The following is a 27414-nucleotide window of genomic DNA, read 5'->3' as shown; positions in this document are numbered from 1 at the left end:
GAAAAGAATGAAATTAGTTAGATAGGTAAGTGAGTGTAACCATTACTAATTAACTACTAGCTACAAAATATTTGTACAATATCTTATTAAATCTTATTAAATGAGAAGAAAGTGACACTAGCTAAGTTAAGAATATTAAAAAATTAAAATAAAGAAAAAGCTGAAATTTGAAATCTCTAATCTTTTCACAGTCAACAGAAGAAATCTCTCTCTTTTTTCTCTGGTTTTGGTATGAGAACTTTTGAACTAGGGTAGGCCTACATCTACCAGCAAGAATACATGAAAGGATCCAACAAACATGATATCATAACCACCGCAATTATTTAGTTCCCCACCCAATTTGTGTAACACCAACACCAACACTCTAAAGAAAAGAAAAGAAAAAAGTTGGTCCATTTTCAGAATCCCGAGTAACCATTTCCCTATCCTTTCTTTTTACCTGTCCTCTACTGTAATATGCACAGCACCATCTCTTTTTCTTTCTTTTTTCTCTTTGCGGTTGGTAGGTTGACTGAATCATAATATGACTGCTAGCTTCTTATGCTTCCAATTCTTTTCATCACTTTAATTATCTTGTTTTATATATTGGGTTATTTCGATTTAGAGGTTTTTAATGTGGGTTATTTGGATTATTTGATAAAAACAAGATCTTGTATGTTTTGGGGTTATTTGAAAATCAACTCCCCTTATTGGTTAAATCAAATTCTTAACTTGTTTGTTTATTTTTTTTTCATTATATATATAATTATACCCTTGACACTTAGAGCTTCTTTGATCTTATTTGTATAAAAAAAACCATTTTTGATAAAATAGTAAGTTATTTGGGTTTTAATTAATTTAATTATTAAAATATTTTTTTATTTAAATTTTGATTAATGAAATTACTAATTTTATTAATCAAAATTTAAATAAAAAAATATTTTAATAATAATCTTTTTTTTTTATAATAATAATATAATAGGATGAAGAGACAAAATTTTAAAAACTCACATCAAACAAGCTCTTCTTCAAACCCTTGGATTATTTTGATTTTTTTTAAGTATTTTTAATTATTACTTTATTATATTAGTGTCATTTTATTCATCAAAATATTACATAATTTATCAATAAAAGTATTAAAATAATTTTATTTTAACTTTATTAAATTTTAAATATAAAATACATTCTAATAATTTATGTTAAATAAATTTTAAATAAAATATTTTTATTAAACAGTTTTTTTTTATAGAAAAAACAAAAGAGTTCTAAAAATAAACCTATTTTTTATAATCTCAAACAAACAAGGCCTACTTTGATGTAATGATTATTTGAGTAAAGTAAAGAAATTGTTTATTAATATTTCAAAATTTTATAAAAATAAAAAAAATCTTGTTTATTTAACAAATTTTATAACACCCAAATACTAAATTTCTTTTATTAAAAATTTAATATTAATTTAATTTAAATAATTTCAAATAATAGATGGTCTCATCAAATACAAATTTAAAATTATAAACCAATTTTCTTCAAATAAAACAAGCATTAATTTCTCTTTCCAATCTCTCTCATCTCTTTCTTTATCTTTTTCTTTCTTTATATAATGTAGCCAATATTCTCTTCATTTGAAACACAAACAAAAGAAAAGAAAAGAAAAGAAAAGAAGATGGGTGATCTTCACTCCATTCCTTACACTAACACTTTTGCTTCATCTTCTTCCCTAGATTCTGTTTGGGATTTTCAAATGAACAACATTGGAATTTCAAACAACAATTCATGTAAGCAATTCATGTTACATTGTAATTATCTAGTTTAATTTAATTGCTTGCTTATTCTTTTTCAATTAATTATAAACAGATATGGAAAACACACCACCACCATCTTTGACCTCAAATTTCGAAGATGATGGTCATGATCAATTTTCAACTGGCTATCTTCAAGATGCTCTCAGTTTCGAATTAGATCGATCGAAACGGAGGCGACTACTTCTCTTTGCCGGAGATCAAACTTTCAGTTCTCAGATCTGCATGAACTCAATTCCGGTTAGTCTCTTTGAATTATTTGTTTGAATATTCAAATATTTTTATTAAAAAACAATTATGCATGTAGTACAATTTGTGTACTATATTTAAAATTTTAAATAGAAATAAAGAAGAATTTGTTTTTTATGATTTAATTGTATTATTGGTTTGAATTGTACTATACATATGTAGGGTTATTGGGACTCAAGTGACAGCAGTACTACTGAGAACTCCGGTGAAGATTTGTGTTGTCTGGCTCAGATCACAAGCCAAACTAGTATTAATTCAGGTGAATAATTAATTTTTTTTATCAATTATAATTAATTAATAGAAAATTTTGTTGAATTCTTTATTTACTTTTCAAAAAGGAATTGGAATTAGTTTCAAATTTTTTGGGTTTTTATTTTGAAAAATATTAATTTTATACTCATAACTCAGTGATAAAACGCAATAACTCATCATTATAAGTTTGAGTCATCCCACGATAAATCATTTATAAGAAAATAATAATTTAACCAATTAATTAAAAAACCCAAATGACTTAAACTTTTATCGAGTCACAATCAGTTTAAAATCCAACAAAAATCTTAAATAACGTCAAACAAAGTATTGGTGTTGAATTCTCTTTTGAATTTATTGTTTGAATTTAAATAATAAGAAAACAAACTCTAACCACCATGACTTAGTGTCATAAGATTTGAATTAAGGGATTTTTTGGAAAATATGGACAGATAAAGTCACAAGTTATGAGATTTGAAATTGGGTTAGTGGAATAAAATGTATTATATATATAACACTATATTATTTGAAATGATGTATGACTTTATTTTATAAAAGTTGAATTATAACAAAAAAGAGAGTGGCTTGATCTATTCCCTGCTTAATCATCAATTGTATTTTTTTTAAATGGTTTATAAAAATTATTTAAACATAACATAAAAATACAAAATAAAAAGAAATTATTTATATTATTTATATAATTATTTGGAAACTTCACAAATATTATATTACTTTATAGAAATGAGTTTTGAGATATTTTTTTACACATTTTAAAGTATAATATTATTAAAATCTTAAGACATACTAAAAAAACACTTCTAAAAAATCTTCACTATCTGCTAGTTCAATGAAAAACAATGAGGCTTCTTCAATTGATGAAAAAATAATTATGCTGGTAGATTTGATTCAATCAAAGTTTAAAGCTTTTTCATTCTAGCCATTTGAATTAAATCTAAACTTTATTTGAAATTGAATTATTTAAATAATTTGTGCATTTTGTAAATAATATTGTTTATATTAGTATTATTAAAAAATATTTAAAATTATATAAATAAAAAGACTTAATATATATATATATATATATATTAGTATATATTTAAAATAATATTTTTAATGATTTAATTGTTAAATATAAATATAGATATAATAAATTATTGAATGAAATAACCAAAATAATTCACATCACATCAACTTCCTATCACTAATACCTATAATCATTAGGTTATTCAAATCATTCAAACTTATTGCAAACAAATTCATCAATAATATATCATAGGAGGTAATTAGATGATTTTGTAAATTTCTTAAAAGATTATTTTAAAATAATATGATTTAATCCAAAAACAAATTAATCCTACATCAAACAAGACCTAACATAACTTAATATAAGCAATCATTTGGAAATTGAGCATGCATGCATGGAATTGCAGGTAGTGGTGTGGGCTTTGATGATGATATTGGGGTCGCATTTCAAGAGTTATCCTCCAAGCCTGATTCTTTCCAAAATAACTTATTACTCGGGTGTTTTAGTGACACAAACAATTCTAAGAAGACAACCGCATTATCCAATTCCTCTTCACTACAAGGTCCACCTACTTTAACATCTTCTCATAATCTTTCTCTCGATTTAGGAGAAGTAAAATTTGATGAACGGGCGGAAAAGTTACTAGGGAAGAGATCGCCGAAAAAGATAACAAGGGTGGTTTACCCTTTTGCAATGGTAAAGCCACCGGGTGGAGGTGCCGAAGGAGCCTTCACCTTGAACGATATTAACGAGAGGATCCTAATGCCCCCAACCAGGCCACTCCGCCACCCGGTGGGAGACTATGCTTGTCGCCCTATTCTATCTCCTCAAGGTCCCGGTTTGTCTGGAAAAGCTGTGGTGGCCTTCACTAGAATTCACACACAAGGGAGGGGAACAATCACTATTATTAGAACAAAGGGCTAGCTATGTTAATTTAAGAGGTATATATACATGTTTGTTGAAGTTGATGATTAAAGGAGATGGATTAATCTTGTGTGTTCTCTTTAATTGTATAGACTATATATAGAAAAATTCAAATATCTATTTTGAATATGGTTTATACAATGTTTTTCCTTTGTTTTATTAATTCATTAATTATATATGTTTTTGTTTATAAGCACAAAGTTCTAACCCCCTTTCAAATAGTTCTTCACTAAAAAAAAGAGAGAACAAGTCTCAAAACCTCCTAAAATAGTGCATGATACATCAACTAGTTAAATGGCCCTACTTTTCATACAAACATTCAAACCATACACATCCATACAAATATACACAATTATTTTATGATGAAGACCAGTGCCCGGTCCTAAGCTTTTGGCTGCCTCAGACCTACATATTTTAAAAAATTATATAATATAACCTAAGTTAAGATATAATAATTTTTTAAACTACAAAAAGAATAGTGTGATTGGTTGAGATTCAAAGAAGAGAGAGTTGTTATGAATGTGAAAGGAGAAATATTCATATTAGAGATAATTATATTAAAAGAATTAGATTAGGGTTGGTGTGCACTTGTCCTAGCCCTATCCCATGTGTTTGCTATGTTTACCTTAGGCCGGCCCTAATTCAAGACTATTAATGAGGAATTTAAATATACCTTATGATACATTAAGATTGTTTTCTCTTTTCTTTATTTTGATTCTCATATACCTTTTCCATATCTCCTTGTCTCAATCTTTATTCCATTTAAAAGACACAAAATCAATTTGTACATGTTTGTGACAAACTAATCAAAGACAAGGGGAATTAGTTTCTTCCCCATATTCAAATTCATTTCCACATAATTTAAAGATTTATTGTTCACCATTGAATTTTACTATAATATTATTTTTAAAGTTAGGACCCACAAGTCTACTCATGTGAATACAAGCTTTAAATATCTTATAAAAAAAATAACTAGGCTATAAAAGTTATAGAAGATAACTAAAAATGTAAATAGATCACATTCACATTTTATCTTGGTCAAAAGCAAAAATAACATTCAAGGAATTTTGTTTGTTCCTTTTTACTGCTCTTTCCATTTCAATCTCCATTTTGTTATAGAATAGAGGAGATCCATCGTCATCCACGAATTATACCCTTCTATAAGTTAGGGATGCATTTTGTCTACGTTCTTTCGCCATTCACCACGAGTAGACCCAATACAAATGACATTGTGTGCATTTGCGAGAATCCCTAATAACAACCTTCAAGGAAGAACTCTCTAAGTCAATTTCAAGAATCTAAACACAAAACCATTAGGTAACTTTTGACTTTAGTACTCAAAGATATTATTTAAGTACATTTGAATTAAGTCCACTTATTCCTACTTAGTGTGAATTTTGTAATAATCCTATATATTATTTATAAAAGTGGTTATGTAAGTTTCATATTTTTAATTTAAAATTGTGTTATTTTTGGTTGGTGAGAAAATTTATAAATTTAAAGTCAACTAATACCAAATAAATGTAAAAATTATGATATGAGTGAATTAACTATAGTATTTCCCATCTCATTCAATAATTCCAAAATTCTACAAGGGGCTAGTATGTCGTTACCCTCCTAGGTCAACAAGAGTGTTCGACCCCATATATACAAATATTTGTAAATTCAAATACCAAAATCATATAAATAAAATATAAATAAATAAAACTACCCAAGATCTCAATGACAGTATCTAACATGTGGGGTCATATAATTGACATCAATATCAATTATTATTAGTGTATTTTGAATATTATAATACTATATATCACTATAACGAATTTTTAGGAATAATTTTTCATTTAAAATAAGATAAATATTATTACATCATCACTAATAATACAAACATTAACCTTCTAAAAATAAATATTTACGTGCACATATAATTAATATAATAGGTGTCCCTAATATATATATGTATGATAAAGGTGGGCCATTTAAAGATCATGTAGTTTCATATGGTGGATGTACCATTTGAACCCAATAATTCTTTGTTAATTGATTTTTTTATGAGTTGGATTGCATTTAAAACTATTTTTATTTCTTTTTCTCACTAATATATATTATTTTAAATATAAAAGATTAGTAATTATAAGACCCTTATCATAGAGTGTTTGTTTTATAAGATTTTAGTTGTCTTTTTAAACATTAAATGGATTGAGCTATTCTTCTATATATCATATTTATATAAAATAAATCAAATAAAATCATATTTATATAAAATAAACTCACCTAAATTCATCTATATATCAATATATCACTTATCTTGTATATTTTAGTTTATTTAATTTATTTTTTTGGATTTCGATCGAGAATGGCTCCAAAAATCATTATTTATTTAACAAAGATAAAATATATCAATAATGAATTATATTATTCAAATCTAACTCATTATATATCTTATAATTTATTTATATTCCGAAATTAATTATTTTTAGAGTCCGGTCGTCGCTGCGATATCTCAAAAATATCAATTTATTTAATAATTCGTGAAATGAGCCCGTATATGAATTTTATATAACAATAGACTTGAGAATTATTAAAATATATAAACTATATAATTGGGGACTGAAAATAGGTGTTTACAAAATGTCCCTCTTAAGTAAGTTTGGAGAAACACCCAACCTCTTAAGTAAGTTTGGAGAAACACCCAATTCAGTAAAACACATGCCCAATCTTTAGAAATAGACTTTGTATATTTGAAACTCACAATTTAAAGTTTGTTTTAGATTTATTTAAGGAAAAGAGAGCAAACATGACTCGTGTAACAACTCTTCATCTTTTCAGATTCTCGAGAGACTATTGTAGTAATATCAATATTCTGCGCTGAACACTATTTAATACAACGTTTCTTGAGTCGATCACATCAATAATCAAGGCAATGTCTCTTAAACCGATCACATGTGATCAAAGTTTAAGATAAAGTTTTCTTATGTCGATCAAATGTGATCAATACATAGGTTGATGTTTTACAGAGATCATTTGAACACCGTAATAAAGTTATACTACTTGGGATACCTTAAAATGAAATAACATCAAACTATCCTAGTAACACTTACTATTTATGACAATATCTCTAAGTTTGGTATACACAATTCTCACGCTTGAGATTGTTGGCAACCTAACTAATTAGGAGAAAAAGAACATTTGTATCTATAGGGAATCGAATGAAAAGTGAATCACTCAACTGTTTATAATCATTTTAATCCTAAAGAGATTGTCTATACGCATTCACAACTAAAGAGATTGTTTATACACATTCATAACAGGTGGAAAAAATGCCCTTAGTATCGATGTAGGATATTCGTTCATTTTTATTAGTTTAATTCATTTTATTACGTTAATAAAATGCCCCTAGTAGAGACATAGGGTCTTTTGGTTATTTTCACCATTTGCACTCAAGTAAGGAGTTAGACCCTTTTAAACCTTCTGGATGTTAACCTCTTTTCACTATTCTTCGATGTTTAGTGATATTAGATCGAAACATCTTCAGAAATTGATTATGTATATTGTTCGTCAGATTGTTTCAAAGAGGGGACCACATGCTACTGATTTTCTTCGAGATAAAGGTCGTCAATTTAAGATCCGACCTCTTGCACAAAAGCTTTATTTTGAGTTTTCTTAGAGGGGTTGTTTTCTTGAACATCATTTCGAAGTTAAGTTAATATTTCAACCACATGCCATGAGGTTTAGTCTCACTTCTTAGATTCATAGATTAATGTGCTTTGGACTCTAGGGCCTTTGAACTTTTCCTTCATACGCTAGCTATATCTCATAGAATCATTATATTTTTGTTCTTGCATTAGCAAATTGAACAAGAATCAAGATGAACAACAAATAGTGATTTTAATATCTCAACCTTTTTGAATATTTTCATTTTTTCTTGCCTCTTTTTGTAATGATGGGGTATATTTGATAGAATCGAGACACTTTATTCTTGCTTTTGACAAACCAGACAAGAGTCTAGATGAACATAAGTGATGACTTTCTTATCTCAAGCAACATAGTCTTGCTTAATATGATTTTTCTTTTGTTTGAAGTCTTAAGTTCTTGCACATAACCTATGTCTTTTACGAGACACCCCTCCATTGACAACATTATTCATTGTTTGATAGTTCATCTTCCACGAGATCCATCTTAAACATTAGTAGTTTAAGCTTATTTAAGGTTAGAGAAAGATCCATTTTGAGAGTATATTGCTCGAATCTCAGAAGTTACATCGGTTCGTCAAGAGACAATCAATGGAATAAATTAATTTTCCCATAGTTGTACTCGTTTCTTGAATCTTTATCCCACGTTTTGTCTTTTCCACTATGTACTTTTAGGCTAAGGACTGAAGGGTCTTTATCCTTCCTTGACGCTATGACTAAACATGTTTTATATTTATTTTAACTGCATTCCATGAGAGATTGCCTACTTACTCTCATAACAAGGATATATGAGGTTAGACGTAGTTTTATTTTCATGATAGTTAAAAGATGTCATTGTTTTTGTTTTAAACCATTTTTTATCTTAATAAAAAAAATTTCGTAGTATTAACATAGGTTTTTGTGTTTTTATATTATTGGGACATAATGGGTGGAGAATCCTTGTGTATGATACTGGTATAGAATCTTTGTTTATTACTAGGAAGGCGGGCTACTTCCGTCTAGCGGTCATGGGAAAGCCAAAACTTGTATATAATTATAATATACTGGGTTGTGAACAGAGCGATAGCGTAGCAAGTCTGGGGATTCTATTTCTTCTCATCGGTCATTGAAGGAAAAATATCGAAGGAAAGGATGTCTCTCGGGGCATCTGAAAATGATTCGAGTCGAATGATCGAGTTCGTGACAAACTACCTATGTATTCTCATAAAAGGAGAAATCATGTTCGACCGTAGTTCCGAGGCGTGTGAGTTTAGTTTTTTTGAATATTTGGTTTTATTGCATTTTTGTTTAAGTTTTATTGAGACTGTACATAGTGATATGTTGCCTATGTATCTCATGAGAGGAGAATTAGGTCCGACCGTAGTTCAAAACATGTGAGTTTTCGAAAATCGTTTTAATGATTTGTTGGTTTTGATCATTTTTAATAAAAATGCCCATAGAATTGACATAGGGGGTTTTGGTTAGAAACCATTTGAACACTTGGGATAATCTCAAGTTTTGTTAGTTTAAAAATATGAACAAGGTATGCCTTTAATCAATTCAATCATGTCTTCTCTAGACAAAGTATCCCTTGCGTATGTCGATGTTAAATGGTGCCAAAAGTTTCTCTCTGTCTAGGGTTGCTAATCGAGTTGCACTACTTAACAAAACCTTCCTAACGAGGTATGTTCATTCTCGTGGGGTTTAAAATTTGCTCATAGGGTCTAAGATTTTATAGATTCTTCTTCAGGACTAGATCATTTTCTTGGATGTTTCAAGGTTTTACCTTTTTATTGAAAGCTCTAGCCATCTAACTCTGATACATATTGGTGTGGTGTAATGCGTTTAATCTATTATCTTCCATCAAGGTTAATTGACTATATTGAGACTTACATTAATCTTCCTCTATCACTTTTCTCTCAAGGAGAACTTTCAAAGTAGGGAGTTCGATTTCAATTGGTTGAACGAAATCCATGTCATAGACCAATGCAAATGGGGTCTCTCATGTTGATGTTCGAGCGATCATTTGATAGTCCTAGAGGGCGTAAGGTAGCTTATCGTGTCAATCTTTGTACATTTGAGTCATCTTCTTAATAATTGTGATGACGTTCTTGTTCATCGCTTCTACTACATTGTTTGTTTAAGGACGATATGGTGAAGACTTATGATGCTCGATGTGGTATTCATCTAGTATTTTGAGTACTTCTTTTTAGAAGCGAAGACCATTATCCGAGATTAAGGAATGAAACACTCCATACTAAGCAATGATGTTGTTCCGTATGAACTTGGCGATGTGTGTTGACTTTAAAATTTTGTAAAATATTACTTTGACCCACTTAGTGCAGTTGTTAATGACCATGAGGATAAACTCGTGTATATTCGAAGTATGAGGGTAGATCTTACCGATAATGTCGATTCTCTAAGTAGAAAATGGCTATGGCAATGTCATGTTGTATAACAAGGATGCTGAAGTATTCTTTAGATTAGTGTAGACATGATATTGATGACATCTTTTGACATAGGCCATGCATTCTTGCTCCATATTTTATTAGTAGTATCTGAAGTAAATATTATTTTTAGTTAGTGCTATTTTGTTCATGTGTGGGCCACATGTCCCATCATGAACCTCGTCCATAATCTTGGCTCTTTGGATTGATCAATGCATAAAATGTTCTAGTTGTCAAAGGATGGTCGATACAATTTCATAGCCAATATCACATAGTTGGTGGTGTATTAGTGCAATGATTCATTCTCTTTATTTTGGAAGTACAAAGGATACTCACCGTGTTTGACGTATTTCTATAAAGGCTCGAACCATGCTTTATGAATCATGTTTGTATTGGCTATCACCTTCTTCTCGAAGTATCGCTTATACTTTTATTAAATCTTCAAGGGTTTGATGATGATTCCTTTAAGGATTTGTTTCATATCTTCTAGTGTGGTCTAAAATTTAATTCACTCCTCGGGCCGTGTGTGAATGTCACGTGCTCGAACTTGGATATTAACATTGATAAGTGTTGGTGATAAGGTTTCAGATTTTCTTATTTCACTTGTCATTCTCTTCGAGCTTATCAAATGACCAAGTTGGAATCACCTACCACTTTTAAACGTCTAGTTCCCTTCTCATGGGTTATCTTTAGACCAGATAGGCATGCATCATACTCAACTTTATTGTTCGTCACCAGATACTCGAGCTTGACTAAGATAAGGTTGTACATACCTATAGGATCAATGAACATGATCCTGATGTCGTAGCTTTTCTTTCTAGACGCTCTGTTAAATAGTAACCTCCAAGTATTTGGGTTTAATTTCATAACTTTATCATCTAGGAACGTTAATTCATTGTCTTTCCAATTTGATAGGTTGATCCGCAAGAAAGTCCACTACAATGATCTCTTTTGATAGATTTTTTTAACTATGTACAATATGTCGTACTGTAATTTCAGTAACATTCATTTAGCTATCATGGGTGATAGTAGTGTCTTTGGAAGAAGTTGTGAATTGGGTCTAACCTTGACACCAATTCGATTGTGTGATTTTGTATATAATGTCTTAGTCTTTTGATAACACAAGCTAGGGCCCAACATATTTTCTCTACCAGTGAATAGTTAAGCTCATAGCATACCATTCGCTTGCTCACAATAGACTGCCACATTAGGTTTATCTTCGTTCTCTTGAGCCAACAAGTTGTCCATCGTGATTTTTATCATTATCAAGTAAAAGATTAGTGAAACTTTTGGTCTTGGAGGCAACAAAATCAGAGGAGCCTTGAGTTACTCCTTAATCTTCTCGAAAGTGTTCTGACAAGCGTTGTCCTAGATGAACATTTCGTCCTTCCTTAGAAGTTTGAACAAATTGTCACATTTTATGGTTAACTTGTTGATCAAATGACTTATATACTGATTTTACCTAGAAAGCATCACACTTATTTCTCTTTTCAAGGGGTTGACATGGCCGTGATAGCCTCAATCATGCTTGGATCAACATCGATGCATTGTTGTAATGAGGAATCCTAGTATATTCTCTTCTATTACTCCAAACATACATTTCTTCAGGTTGAGGCATAGTTGGAACTTACAAATTAGTCAAAGGAATTTATCGAGGTTCTGAATGTAGCCCTCTCGTTCTCATGACTTGACAATCATAACGTTCATGTAGACCTCCACTTCTTTGTGGATCATGTCATATAAGATCATGTTGACCGCTCATTGGTATGTAGACCTATGTTTTATAAACTAAATGGAATGACTCGATAGCAAAGTGTCTTTACCTCTATAATGAACTTCGTCTTCTCTTTATCTTATAGGGCCATCAGAACTTGATTGTACACTAAGAATTCATTCATGAATGAGAGTAGTTAATGCCTCGTTGCATGGTCAACTAACACATCAATGTGTGGTAGAGGAAACTATCATTGGGACTAACCTGTCAACACATGATTTAACCATCCTTCATAGCTACGAGAACTATGTTGGCAACCCTTTTTGGATAGTCTACGACTTTAAGGAAACTCACGTCGAGATTCCTTTGGACTTCTTCTTTAACCTTTTCAATGATATTAGCCTGTATTCTTCGAAGCTTGTGCCTTATCGGGTTGGCGTCCTCATAGAGTGGTATGTTGTATTGGATGACTTATGGATCGATTCTAGACATATCTTTGTATGACCAAGAAAACATATCTTTATTCATTTTTAGAAGTTAATTATTTCCTTTTGTTCTTGATCATTCAAGCTTTGTCCAATTAAAATTATCTAAGGATAATCCTTCGTGTTCAAATTGATTTCAATTGTTTTCTCGATCATAGAAAATACATCATCTTATTTTTCTAGATAATGTTTAATGTCATAAGTAATTTTTAACTCAAAATTTTTATCGAAAGACGTGTAATCAAAAGTTACTTTTTCATTATTCAAAATGTTGTTAGAACATTGTTATTAGAAATCAAGCTATTAGATTTTTCTAATTAGCTTTTTAAAAACAATTTATTATACATATAGATAATTTCTTTTGTACTTTCTCGAGCTCCTAACACCTAGAAATTTATTCACGAGATAAGGATCTTCTTTATCGATGTTAATAGTGCTATCTGAGTCGAGATCCATGTGGATTAACTCTTATGGCTGGAATTCTCCGGATAGTGGCCCTAAAGTTCTTTTTTGCTCACATACTTTAGTATCAACTCCTACTCCAACTTATGCTCTTCATTCATGGAAGAGTTTGTGCATTCCTTCAAGTATATTCTGTCAATCGTTAAGTTCTCCTGGTCATAAAAATAAAAGGGCTTAGATTAATAAGACAATTAGAAAAGATTTAAAATCTAAAAAATATGCTTTTTAAGATAGAATGGATGAAGGGTTCAATGAATTTGATGTAAGGATGAGTTTCTCCCTCTTTTATGAGCCTCCCATTTAGAGTGGGAAAAATTAATATATAAGAATCGATAAGTTTACTTCTTATTTTTGCTCCAAGCCCAGTTGACTTGTAACCCATACCCCGACAATTTACATTTCATGTCACCTACATCAATCCCGGAGAATACTTGTAGCACAAAGACCCAGAAAGATGGTCTATACTACTATATTTTTAGCTTTTTAAAATAAATTACTTTTACACCTTACTTTTTATGCGGTTTTAAAATATTTTGTATCATACCATGCTAATCTTAGTGTTAGGATGATTGCCCACATTTTTTTCCTTATAACGTTTGTGACAAATAATATATATAATCCTACAAAACAAAAGTGTTAAATAAACATAATATACATAAATATGTATTGTAATAGTCTTAACATCTCCAAAAACGTTCATAGAGTCATTTAAAAAAAAGTCAAAAACTTTAAAATGATTAGAAAATTATAAAAATCAACATCTAGATTGGAAATACTTTTGTGATCGTAAATATATCCATTTTATAATTTTTGGACAAAAGGTTTACAAGTTATGACATTGTAAAGTTGTGAAAATTTTAAGTTTTCGGTGAAATGGGTCCTTATCAGGAAGTAATTTTATGTTTTTTTTGAAAATATTATTTTCAAGTGTTTTATAATTTTTATTTTTTAAAAAATAATTAAAGCAAATTGTTAGATAAAATTAGACCGGTTCAAATAAACCTAACTTAAATAAACCTTCAATGCAGGAACAAGGAACCGGACCGGACAAACAAAAGAACCGGCTAAGAAAACTAGCCGGTCAAGCTACCAAAACGACCAAGAATACTTGGAACATGACCGCACAAAGAAAGGATCGGCCAAAGCTTAAAAACGGAAATATCAGACAGCCGACCAGCCACAAGGCAAAGGAACAACCGGAAGAAGTCCGGTTACATCACTCATACCGGAAGCCATCCGGTTAAGTCAAATGACCGATCAGTACAAGAAGACAATTCGGGTATCTGTTGAGAATGATACCAAAGGAACAGACTGAACACTTCCATATCCATACAAGTCTGAGGAAAGTCTGCAGGCTGCAGAAGACAGTCCTACCGGATCTTTCCACTTCGGGATAAGTCAGAAAGGAGATCTTCCAAGTACAGACAACTGTCTAACAGACATTGTCTACATTGAGTAAAAGACAAACCCAGCAGGTTTGTCTTACATACCGGAAGAACAGACTGCCAGGTCTGAGATTGAGTCAGGTCTAGAAAGGTGACCGCAGGCTCTGAATCAATGAATCACTGAAACCTCTGCACCCCTGCTCAGCCAATCAGATTCAAGGTAGTGAAATATGACCGTTGGCATATTTCACCTATAAAAAGGGGCAGTTGAAGAAGAGTAAATGTAACACACAAGCGAGCATTTAATTTACAAGTGAAAACAGTGTGCTCTCTCTAGAAAGTCTAGTGTTAAAGTTGAAGTGTTTAATTTACAATTCCGGTACAAATTGTAAGAGTGTTATCGAGCAGGAAATAAGTCTCGATCGGATTGTATCTGTATTCCTTAGTGAATATCCTTCTCGCGGTTTCGAGAAGAAGGGGTGACGTAGGAGTTTCATCTCCGAACATCCATAACATCCGTCTTGTTATTTACTTTCTGCCGGCTCCATTGTCTAACCGGTTTACACTAACTTAACTACACCGCTCTAAACTGACTCTATATTATCCATACCGAACCACCAGGTTACCGAAACCGACCCACCATTTTTCAAACCTTCATCATCCGAAACCGGCCTCGCCTATTATACAAGTGTGCTGCTTCAACCTGAAAGCAAACCCCTTCCGTACTTGAACCTAGTTCAAGGGTTTGTGACAGGTTGTGTAGTATTGAAACCCCGATATTAATCTCTAACCGGATTAACTACCACCCTTCGAGTGAGAACCGCTAACCGGTCCAACCCCGGTCCTCCAGCGGCTACCTAGATCCTAACAATTGGTATCAGAGCAGTTAGTTTCAATACTCAAGCAAACATGTTTCAAGATAGGCCTCCAATGCTAGAAGGTTATGACTTTGCCAACTGGAAGGCACGCATGCACCTGCACTTAATCACCTTGGATGATGAAATGGAGTCCATTCTGACCGAAGGACCGATATTCATTGATAAGGACAGAAAGGAATGGACGGCTGAAGATAGGAGAAGAAACAACATGGATAATCATGATAGAAACCGGATCTCCAACAGTGTGGACAGAAACACATACTGCAAGATCAGAGACTGCAAAACCGCAAAGGATACATGGAACACGGTTATCCAGATTTTTGAAGGAAATGAAAGAACAAAGGAGAACAAGATAATGGTGGCTACACAGAAGTTTGAAAGCATCAAAATGAAACCAGGAGAAACAATGAAGGAATACAGTGACCGGTTCACTGGTGTGTTAGATGAGTTAGCAACTCTGGGCAAGAGGTATGACAACAAAGAGGTCATTATGAAAGCTCTGAGATCTCTTCCAAGTACTTGGGACATAAAAACAATGGTAATGAGGGAATCAAAGAGCCTACGTAAGATGAAACTACACGATGTATTCGAAGATCTTAAGGCATATGAGTTCGAAATGAGATCTAGGACTGAAGAAAAAGTCTCGGCCTCAACATCAACCAGAGCACTAATCACATCTACAGAACCGGTTGCACTTGCACCTACACCTGCACCGGCTCCTGCACCTGTACCGATCAGAACCGCCGAACAGTTCACCGAGGATGCCATGGCAATGCTTGCACAGAAGTTTGGGAGGTTCATGAAAAGAAGCCAACCGACAAACAACTACTATGGTGATAAATCCAATGTAAGATGTTATAACTGTAACTATTTGGGACATTTTAAGTGGGAATGCAGGAAACCGAGGAGGGATACCCAGAAACCGGATTACCAAAATAACCGGAACAACTATCAACAAATTGGTGAAGGAAGTGAGGTACCGAAAGCACTGATAGCCGACGATGGAGGAAGTTTATGGGCTCATAGTGACAGTGATGATGAACTCACGTGCCTCATGGCAAATGAAGAACAGGTATTTGACTCTCCTTGTGAAGAATTTACGAAAGATGAATTATACAATGCATTGAATGACATGGTAGAAGAATATAGGAACCTACTAGCCATGCTGCCTAAGCACCTCAACATTAGAACCGATCCTATAATACTTATTCCGACAGAACCAGAAGAACCCATTATAATCGAACCGGAGGTAGTAAAACCTGATGATACCCATACTTTAGAAATCGAGTTAGATCCTAAGACCGAACAATCTAGTGAACCGGCTAGAGAACTAACCGAGGAAGAAAATGCCCGACTTCAATATAAGATGGCCGCATATAAGGAGTCCGGATCTGCTGTCTCAGGGTGGGACAACAACTTTGTGTCCCACAACCAAACGACATCGTTTATCTTGTAATTTTGTTTTATTCCTTTTATTTTTTATTTGCATATTTATATCTATCTCTCATTTCCCCATCTTCTGCCTCATGTCTTTCTTCCTCATGTCTTGGGTCCAATAACTTTATGTCCCACAACTAAAACGACATCGTTTTATCCTCTCTTTTTTTTAATCTTGGGCTTGCATCCTTCTTTTACATCTATCTTTTTCTATCTATTTTCTTGTACTGCCTCATCATCTTTTTCATCTCTCTCAAAAGATATCAGGTTCTCTCCTCTCTCATATGCAACACACCATAAAAACATGCTCTTAAAAACTTTGAAGGTAATTTCAACAGTAAACGATTAGATAAACAAATTAGCGTGACTTATAATATTTGCTTATTCTGCTCAAAAACAAAACGTTAAACGGGTAATGTGTATACTTCAACAAAAGCTTTACTTAATATCATAAGACTTCTTCTTGATATTCCACTGTTAGGATAATCTGCTCAATGTTTAACCTTCCATTTTCAATAGTCGAGTTAACTATTTCCCTTTTGGATTATCTGAAGCAATTGGGTTGAAAGCAGAAAATTGAATAGGTTAAAATTTTGATAATCTGATTACAGCGGATTGAAATCATTCAGTTGGATAGGCAGCGATGAGCCCAATTGGTCGAGCCAAATGACTGTAACCATAAAGTCGGGCCTAGTGTAGTAGACTGAAACATCGAATCGGGAGTGTTGGAGTTCTTCATGTCCATTTGAGAATTTCCAAGTAAATTTGGAGTGTTTGGAAATGCCTTGGATGAGATAGAGAGTCTGATATGTTATTGGAGAGACATGAGGAAGAAAGACATGAGGAAGAAGATGGAGAAATGAGAGAGAGAGATAAATATGCAAATAAAAAATAAAAGGAATAAAACAAAATTACAAGATAAACGATGTCGTTTGGTTGTGGGACACAAAGTTGCTGTCCCGCCCTGGGACAGCAGATCCGGACTCGCATATAAGAGATCTAGTGATATAATAAAGAAAATGTGTAGTCATTACAGACATCCTCGTTGCAAGTTTGACCTAGGATATACAGAGGATAGATCCAAAGATCGAAAACCCGTAGAGAAAGTAAGGCTTACAAGAAGTAACCTTCCCCTTATAAAATTCATTAAAAGCTCCTGGACCGCTGAAGAAGAGCTGACCGCATACTATAGGGAAGAAAAGCTAAAGTACAACTATGTTGGTCCAACCGACTCTGAGAAATGGCTTGACCCTGTGAAGCGAAAAACTGAAATCCTCAAATATATGAAAACCTATCCTGAACCAAATATGTCAAACTCAAGATCACCAAACCGAAGATCCCCACCATTTAGGACTTTTGTAGAAAAACTGAGATACACGAGACCGAGTGCCAAAAGGACGGTTAAAACCTTAGCAAAGAAGGCTGTCCGGATTGTCAAGGTTTGGATACCGAAGGGACTAATCGCATGTGGACCCAAGTAAATGTGGGTACCAAATAGTTGTAAATATGTACATTTTGCAAGATCCAAAGAAATGGCTAGGAAACTCTGAATGGTTCTTGGATAGCGGTTGCTCCAGGCACATGACCGGAAACAACAATTTGCTAACCGATATCAGAACAGTAACCGGTGCTCCAATCACCTTCGGTGACAACTCAAAAGGTAGAACTGTGGGCAAAGGTAAGATTGTCCATGGTAACCTAACTATTGATAATGTACTTCTAGTGGAAAACCTACGTTTTAACCTGCTTAGCATTAGTCAGATGTGTGATGCTAGATACACGGTAGAATTTCTTAAACATGCATGCTTAGTTAAGAACTCTCAAGGTATCGTACTACTAACCGGAAATAGGATAGGTAACATTTACAAGTTAGACTGGAAAACTAGAGTAGAATATCCTATATGCATGATAGCTAAGACTGATCAAACCTGGTTATGGCATAAGAGACTAAATCATCTAAACATGAAAACCTTAAACTACATTCGCAGTAAAAAGCTAGTTGAAGGTATTCCTGATATAGTATTTAATCAAGATAAGGTTTGCTCAGCATGTCAAATGGGTAAACAAACTAGGTCAACCTTTAAGAGTAAAGGAAATATCCAATCTAGCCGATGCTTAGATCTTCTTCACATGGATTTATTTGGACCGATTCAGGTTGTTAGCCTAGGAGGTATGCTCTACACCATGGTAGTTATTGATGACTATTCTAGATTTACATGGGTAATATTTTTACCATCTAAACGTGAAACGGTATCAAACCTGATTACACTTCTTAAACGCCTACAAAATGAAAAATCAACTCGCATTAATAGCATTCGAAGTGATCGAGGTACCGAATTTACCAATAGTACATTAACCGCATATCTTGATGAATCCGGATTAGACACGAGTTGTCTAGTGCTAGGACTCCTCAACAAAATGGCCTGGCCGAGAGAAGAAACCGGACTCTCAAGGAAGCCGCACGGTCCATGATAGCCGATTCCGGCATTGCTCAGAAATTTTGGGCTGAGGCTATCAACACTGCATGTTATACACAAAACCGGTCTTTAATAAACAAATTTCACAAAAAAACACCATATGAGGTCTATTTTAATAGAGTACCCAAAATTAAGTACCTCAAGATTTTCGGTTGTAAATGTTATATACATATAAATGGGAAAAACCAACTCACTGTTTTTGATGCAAAAACCGATACCGGGATCATGCTAGGATACTCAGTAGTAAGTAAAGCATATAGAGTGTATAATAATAGAATTACAACCATGGAGGAAACAATTCACGTTGTTTTCGATGAATCGGTTGAAAGTAATACTACTTCATGCTTTGATCTACACAACAGATTGGAAAATAACAATATTCATTCTGATAGTGAAGATGAGACTCCGGTCTTCAGGCGGTTTGTCCATGACCAAATAGGTAACATTGAAACCCAGCCGGATCAAGCTGTTCCACAACAGGAAGCTGACACTTCGGTCCAATCCGAGGAAGTCGGTCGGTCTGACAATCCTGTTCAGCCTACCGACATGTCTAGCCTTGATCAAGTAAACGGTAATTTGGTAGACATCCCTGAACTGAATCTCAGAAGAAACAGTAAACATCCTCCTGAGCAAATTATAGGTGACCCTTCAAAACCTGTTCGAACTAGGGGTCAACTTCTGGAAGGATACTTTAACTCCGCCTTTATATCCCAGATTGAGCCTAAAAGAATAGATGAAGCATTGTCAGATCCGGATTGGATCTTGGGAATGCAAGAAGAGCTAAACCAGTTCGAGAGTAGTAAAGTCTGGTACCTAGTCCCTAGACCGAAGGATCAATCGGTCATAGGAACAAGATGGGTATTTAGAAACAAACTCAATGAGGACGGTTTGGTCACGAGGAACAAAGCCAGATTAGTGGCACAAGGCTACAAATAGGAAGAAGGCATTGATTTTCCCCTGTAGCTAGGATTGAAGCCATTAGAATCTTTCTAGCTTTTGCTGCTTTCAAAAACTTTAAGGTTTTTCAAATGGATGTTAAGAGTGCATTTCTAAATGGTGACCTACGTGAAGAGGTGTATGTTGAACAACCACCCGGTTTCAAGAGTGCTGCATTTCCAAACCATGTATACCGATTAAATAAGGCTTTATACGGTCTAAAGCAAGCACCTAGAGCCTGGTATGATACACTAACCGCATTTCTATTACAACATGATTTCACCATCGGTTCGGTGGATAAGACATTGTTTAAATTTGAAAAGAAGGAACATATCCTACTTGTTCAAATCTATGTAGATGATATCATTTTCGGTTCTACTGATCCTAAGCTATGTGATAAATTCTCAAAAATGATGACTGGCAAGTTTGAAATGAGTATGATGGGAGAATTAAGCTTCTTCCTAGGTCTTCAGGTTAAACAACTCAAAGAAGGAACTTTCATAAGCCAACCTAAGTATACCAAGGAGCTTCTAAAGAAGTTTGGAATGGACACATGCTCCTCAGCGGCTACTCCAATGAGCTCATCAATTAAATTGGACAGAGATGATGAGGGCCAATCGGTAGACCAGATCGTATACCGGGGCATCATCGGTTCTCTCCTGTACCTGACAGCGAGTAGACCGGACATCCTGTTTGCAGTTGGTGTATGTGGGAGATTCCAAGCAAATCCAAAACAATCCCACTACACAGCCGCAAAGAGGATACTGAAGTATCTAAAGGGCACACCTGATGTCGGTTTATGGTATCCAAAGGACTCGTCTTTTAATCTAACAAGCTACTCAGATGCAGACTGTAAGATCGACAGAAAAAGTACCAGCGAAACATGTCAGTTCCTAGGTGACCGGCTTGTCTCATGGCATAGCAAGAAACAGACATCGGTGGCCACATCCACTGCAGAAGCTGAATACCTGGCAGCCGGAAGCTGCTGCTCACAACTACTTTGGATACAACAACAACTGAATGACTTCGGTGTCACAGCTGAAGAGTCCCCGATCTTCTGTGACAACACGAGTGCCATCGCAATAACTTATAATCCTGTTCTCCATTCTAGGACCAAGAATATTGACATACGGTACCACTTCATCCAGGAACATGTCATGCTGAAGCATATCCGGCTGGAATACGTATCGACTGACCAACAAGTAGCCGATATTTTCACAAAGTCTCTACAGGAAGCTAAGTTCTCTCAATTCAGACTTACTCTCGGTTTAACCGACATTAGTCAGATCCTTCCTAAGGATGCTTAAAGGGAAATCGGTTCGGACAAATAAAACCGGTAGTTCCTCCTAAACTGTTGGACTTCAAATCTTCAAGATATCTATGGAAGAACCGCTCAGCCCATCAGATAGAGTAAACCGACCGGCTACTTGGTGCATGCACCAAATAACCGCATCGGGATGAACAACTGATGACTGACCGGTTCGGAAGCAGGCTATCTTAGACTATTTGAATTTCAAACAGAAGTGGAATAATTATCAGTGTTTAAGGATATCTGTTCTGAAACATTGCCTTTTCAAAGTAAAGTGGTCGCACCTAAAAAGACGTGAAGATTTGATGATATCTTTCATAGTCCAGGTCTATGACTAACACCCTATACTGCAAACATACCTATTTCATGCAATACATATTTATCTTGCAGTTAATAGACATCATCCCATTTAATACCTGGACAATAGGATACTCCCCAAACTAGTACTTAAGTAAATCAAGCATTCACCACAACACTCACAAGACAAAAGATCATCCTCTCACTAAGGCAAAAATGTCTCAGTTCCCCAACATCCTCCAGGTTGATTTTCAATCCTGTTCAAGCACAGAACACTATGAAGTGTATAACATAATCAAATCTCTGGAAGATACCGGTCTTCGGTACTTCCTGGACGACAAACACACCATTTATCCTGAATCAATACTAGAGTTCTTCTACCACACCAGGGTATTCAGGGGGACTCCCCACTTTGAAACTCACATTCAATCCAAAGTGGGAGGTATCATCTTTGACTTCACCGAGAGGGACTTCGCGCGGTGCTTTAACCTGCCAAAGCAAGGGTTGACAGATCTAGATGTTCCAGCCGACATAAAGGCCGAGATCTCCATCGCCCTCGCACGGTCTAACGAACCGGTTGAGGATCACGGTACAAAATCGCACTTGAGAGCTGAATATCAGCTCCTCAATGATGTGATCGGTAAGAGCATCTTCGAAAAGGAGGTCACAAATACCTACAGTACCTCGACCTTCAACATGATGGCGGCTATAATCACCGGTACACCGATGAACTGGTCCAGGGTGCTATTTGACGTCCTTATCTGGATGGTTGGCATCCGATCAGTCGGTCTCATTCCCCAACTAAGCTGCCTTCTTGTGGAGCTTGGTGTTCCAACCTGTCCCGGAGAAGGTTTGAACCAAGTCCAGGTGCTGACTAAAGAAGTAACCGACTCCTTTTATGAGCGGTTCGAGAGAGCTTGGAGGAGAAGAAACCGCCGCAATAACCGCAACGGTGTCGTCAACTCTCATGAACACTGAGTCACTCCTTCCTGCACCCGGTCGTTTTGTTTCATGCACCGAGTGTATTCTTATTCAACCTATCTTTGATCGTTTCGGCTTGATCCATGTCTTCTTCGGTTTTACTTATGTTCCTTTTGATTTTATGCTTTCTTCATTATTACTCATGCCTTTCGGCACTATCTTATGTTACTTTCGGTCTCCTTTAATTAATCTCGGTTGTGTTAATTAATGAAAAAGGAATCCCTAATTAATGAGAAAACCCCCAACCACCTGAATATTTAATGTCCAACTAACTTGGTTACTTCTCAACTAATACCTACCTCGGGCTCCGCAATCTGCCTCTTCCCCATGCACCTTGGAAACATAAAGATTCTTTTGTCTAGTAAAACAAAACTGACAATCAAAGCTTATGTTTTCCCTCCAAAACTGACCATATATAAGGAGCCATCCTCTAATCAACTTACCACATCCTAAAGCATAAAACACTTCTGAAATCTCTTGAATTCCATCCCTCTCAAAACCGTAATCATGCCAAGCCGAACTTTGGGAAACTTTTTGAGCGTTGACTTCCACTCTTGTATGGAAGAATGGGATGGAAATCATGAAAAGGAGGTCATGTTTCAATCTCTCACTGCAACCGGTCTTCGACCCTTCCTCGAAGAGGCCGGTCCCATTCTCTTGGAAGATGTCAAGGCCTTCTTTCGAAGCGCCTGCATTAGGGGAAATTACATCGTCTCTACAGTAAGAGACCACACCTTCTGGATTGATGAAGCCGAATTTGCTTCACTATTTGGCCTACCCACGGAAGGATTCTCTGACTTTACAACAATAGAGGACCTTGCGGGATTTGAGCACGCACTATACCTATCGGCCACCATTTATCCGGTGGAACACTATGGGTCAAAAACCCAACTCGCTAGTCACGGTCAACTTCTTCTCGAGATCGTGACTCGGTCTATCCTATGTCAGTCACCAAATCAACGGTACTCTGGAAACACATACAACATTATGACTCACATTGTTGGCGAGACGGCCATCAACCGGTCAACGGTCATATTCCAAAACCTGAAGAATATGGTGCTGACCAAGAAAGGTCTCGGCTATGCACCACACATCAGCAAACTAATTCTTACATACCGGCCAGAGTTTGGACCAAGCACACCGGCCTCCTCCTCGAACATCCTTGACAAGGATTCAGTGGAAGAAAGGATTTCCAGAATGTCTCTTCCATAGGCTGTACCTTTCCATTGCATATGTATGCTTATTTCAATACCGACTTATCTGTCGGTCTTCTTTCTGCAATGTTCCTTGAATACAATCTCATTTCAGTTTAAATGACCGAGTTTTCTTAACATTTTACATATCTAAGTAACTGATCACCACTATCAAAATAACCGCACACTTATCCGGTTTCAAAGAAAAATCGTTTAAACTCAAAAGATTGCAAAACTCTACATAACCGGTTAACTTTAGAAAACCGGTGCATCAATCGGTCTCAAACAAAAGATTGCATCATCGATGGCGAAAGCAAAAGTTTTGGAGGGAAACTTCCCGCTCAAAACCCCCGCCCATGGATTGGCGCCTACTTTATTCCCGCCCATGGTTTGCCGCCCTTTCAGCTTGGAGGGAAATTTCCCGCCCAATGTTGATGGGACGGTTGGGCTTCCAAACCGCATCTATAAAAGGGACTCTCAGTCATTTTATTTCATTCTCACGCGATATTACTTTCTCTCTAAGCTCTCAAACTTTCCCAAACTCTCTAAGATGGGGCGCGATTCGGCCTTGTTTAAGCACTTGACTCAGGTGGATTTCGAGAAAATCCGACAGAAAGGCACGCACGCGGCAAAAGAGGTTATCGACCGGGTAGCCGAAACCGGTCTGGAGTATTTTCTCGGTGGTCCTCATGTTCTTTATAAGGATGCGGTTAATGAATTTTTCGATACCGCAACTATCTCTGCCAATAAGATCACCGCAACTGTGTGCGGTACTAAAATAGAGCTCACCGAGGCATCGGTGGCAAAGAGCCCGTGTCTTCCAACGGCCGGCCAGGATGCAACAGCGGACATCGAGATCAAAACCTTTGAGGCAGCATGCCAGATACTCTCGGCGATTAAGGAGCCGATAAAAGTATCCGGTAGCAAATCAATGTTGAAACTAGAGTACATTCGAATCTGTGACATCTTTGCAAGGGCGATTCTAGTACGGGGAGGAAACTATAGCAGCCTAACAAAGGACAAAATCAGGATGCTGATCGGCCTGATAGAGGGAACAAAAGTCAACTGGGCAAAGGCAGTGTTCCACAACTTAATGGAAATGGTGAAACCGGACTCAAACCGGTCTTGGGGATACGCCGTTCCTCTCGGAAAGATCTTCCTTCATCACAATCTCAACATCGGTCCCGGCGTCACCATCTCCTCTAGAAGCCTGATACGGTCCAAACAATTCCTGAAAAGGAAGCAGCCGGCCCCCGGTTCCACAGGTGGCCGAAAGAAGGCAACCGGCAAGAAAGCGGCCCTAGCAAAAGAAAAGGCCGAAAGCAAAGGAAAAGAGAAAGTAACTTTCTCGGAACCACCGCAGCAGATGGAGGATGAAGAGTCGGCCTCCCATTCTGAAAGAACCGATACAGAAAAGACTGATGATGAAAGATCGGTCAATGAAGACGAGCATTCGGGCCAGAGCCCCGATAATGTCGGTCCTGACACAAATCCTGAGACCACCGAGGGTGGTGAAGATGATGGTGAAGAGGATGGTGAAGAGGGCGATGAAGAAGCCGGTGATGGAGGCGGCAACAAGGATAATGAGGAGGCCGAAGAAGCAGAGGCCGATAGGGTAACTCTGAAAGTCCTAAAGGGCACCATACTGCGAGCCGAGACGATTGAGGAGTTATATCTGGAATGGCACGAGCACCGGTTCGGCAAACCGTATAGGCAAATCCTACCGGGCTACACAGACGTGGAATGCCTCCATAGACTGAAGAGGGTGGAGGACGTGATCATGGACCTCACAAAATCCAATACAATTGAAGAGGTATTACACCGGACCTACCTCTTAAAACCACAGGCACAACTACGCAAACTAACCACACGCATCCGGAAGATTACGGAGAAGTTCGAAGAGGTGGGACCGGAAACACATTAACACCGCGGGTGTTGGAAAGGCTTGAAAAGCCAAAGAAGACCTTATTCAAGAAATTGACCGGCTGGAGGCAATATCCAGTCAAAGGGAAATACCGGTCTATACAACTCCCCGGATCGAAACGAGTCCGGATCACTGTCCAACACCTCCAAGGGAGAATGCGGCATCAGAAGAATCCGATGAAAGGGCGGATCCTCATCTCACCGGGCAATCTCCACTTACACAACCAGAAGTCTCCGAATCAGACTTCACAAATGAATGGGTTGAGAGCCGCTTTCAAGAGTTTGAAAACTCCGAGGTTCTCCCTTTCAAGGAGAGATTCCAAAGAACCGTTTGCTCGGCACTCAAGTTCGCCAACTCCACAAGGTATCTTCTAGATAGAACACAGGACCGGTTCTCAGAAATCGACGAGGATCAACAGGAAGAGGCGGTCCTGTGCAACAAACATCTTAAGCGAACCGTGATTTTGGAGGATAAGACCTCCGAGTTAAAAGAGAACTTTGACCGGCTTGAAAGAGAGACCGATCAAAGATTGACGGAGGTTGTTGGGGACCTGGTCGGCACAACACTCGGACGGGTCTCCGAGCTTGAAAAGAAAAATGAAGGTCTTGAGGCCGAACTCAAGGCGCTTTCCGCGCAGGTTGCCGAACTACTCAACGCAAAGATGAACGCGGACGCGGCGGCAATAGAGGCTGATGCCCAAGCGGCTAAGAAGGTCCAGGACGAGCTGGACGCCGAAGCAAGAAAAGAAAAGGAGGCACCGCGACCGTCACAACTTACCGTAGAGGAAGAGGAAGCCGAGCGGATTCGAAGGGCAGAGGCCAAGTTCCCGGGACTTACAAAGAAGGCAGTCGCTCAGGCTGCGAAGGATGATGCGCGGATGGAAAGGGAAAGACGGAGGCTGGAAGGTTTCGCAGAAGACAACAAGAAGAAAAAGGCGGCCTCCTCCGTTTCAGCTCCGACAAAGCGAAAGAGGGAACCTTCAAAGAAAGTTCAAATAGCCGACCTGCTCAATGAGGTCACTGAAACGGTCATTACGAGTATACCGCAGCAGGCTGCTCAAGTCGAAGAGGAGGATGAAGAACATCTGCAGCCCCGGTCTACAAGACAACGAGTCTCCGAACCGGCCAGTCGACCGCAACCGATGAAGAAGAAGTTGAACATATATGATTTCTCGGACTCAGAATAGGGGCTCTCTTTCTTTTACTTGTCTTAGTATTTCTATATATCATTTTCGGTTATCTATTATATATATAAAGCTATTTTTGAAACCGGCCATCTTTTGCATCTCTACTTAGTTTTGATAATTTTAAATAAAATAATCAAAAAGGGAGAAATTGATAAGATAAAAGATAAGACTTTTCCAAAAAAATTTCTCAAAATTTTTCGAAAAAAAAAATTCTCCTAAGACAGCTTCAAAAATCCGGACAAACAAAACAACCGGCCTACGGTTGCAAACTTACATGATTTTGATAATTTTAAATAAAATAATCAAAAAGGGAGAAATTGTTAGATAAAATTAGATCGGTTCAAATAAACCTAACTTAAATAAATCTTCCATGCAGGAACAAGGAACCGGACCGGACAAACAAAAGAACCG

General features: G+C 36.2%; 1 protein-coding gene across 2 annotated transcripts; it reads left to right on the top strand.

Annotated features, from left to right (window-relative positions):
• The first annotated feature begins 1634 nt into the window (after window positions 1–1634).
• LOC124912475 lies at window positions 1635–4377 on the top strand. Of its 2 annotated transcripts, none has more exons than XM_047453100.1 (4): window positions 1635–1754; window positions 1834–2018; window positions 2190–2286; window positions 3908–4377. In XM_047453100.1, the coding sequence occupies exons 1-4, from the start codon at window positions 1643–1645 to the stop codon at window positions 4222–4224; spliced, it is 711 nt and encodes a 236-aa protein (XP_047309056.1). In that variant the 5' UTR covers window positions 1635–1642; the 3' UTR covers window positions 4225–4377. The 2 variants fall into 2 exon arrangements, with proteins under 2 accessions (XP_047309056.1, XP_047309055.1); XM_047453099.1 differs by having other exon boundaries at window positions 3707–4377.
• The last annotated feature ends 23037 nt before the right edge of the window (window positions 4378–27414 follow it).

The sequence above is a fragment of the Impatiens glandulifera genome, chromosome 8, assembly GCF_907164915.1.
Source record: "Impatiens glandulifera chromosome 8, dImpGla2.1, whole genome shotgun sequence".
NCBI classification, from domain to species: Eukaryota; Viridiplantae; Streptophyta; class Magnoliopsida; order Ericales; family Balsaminaceae; genus Impatiens; species Impatiens glandulifera.
Note: the sequence above shows the minus strand (reverse complement) of the source record. Positions and strands in the feature narration are given on the sequence as shown.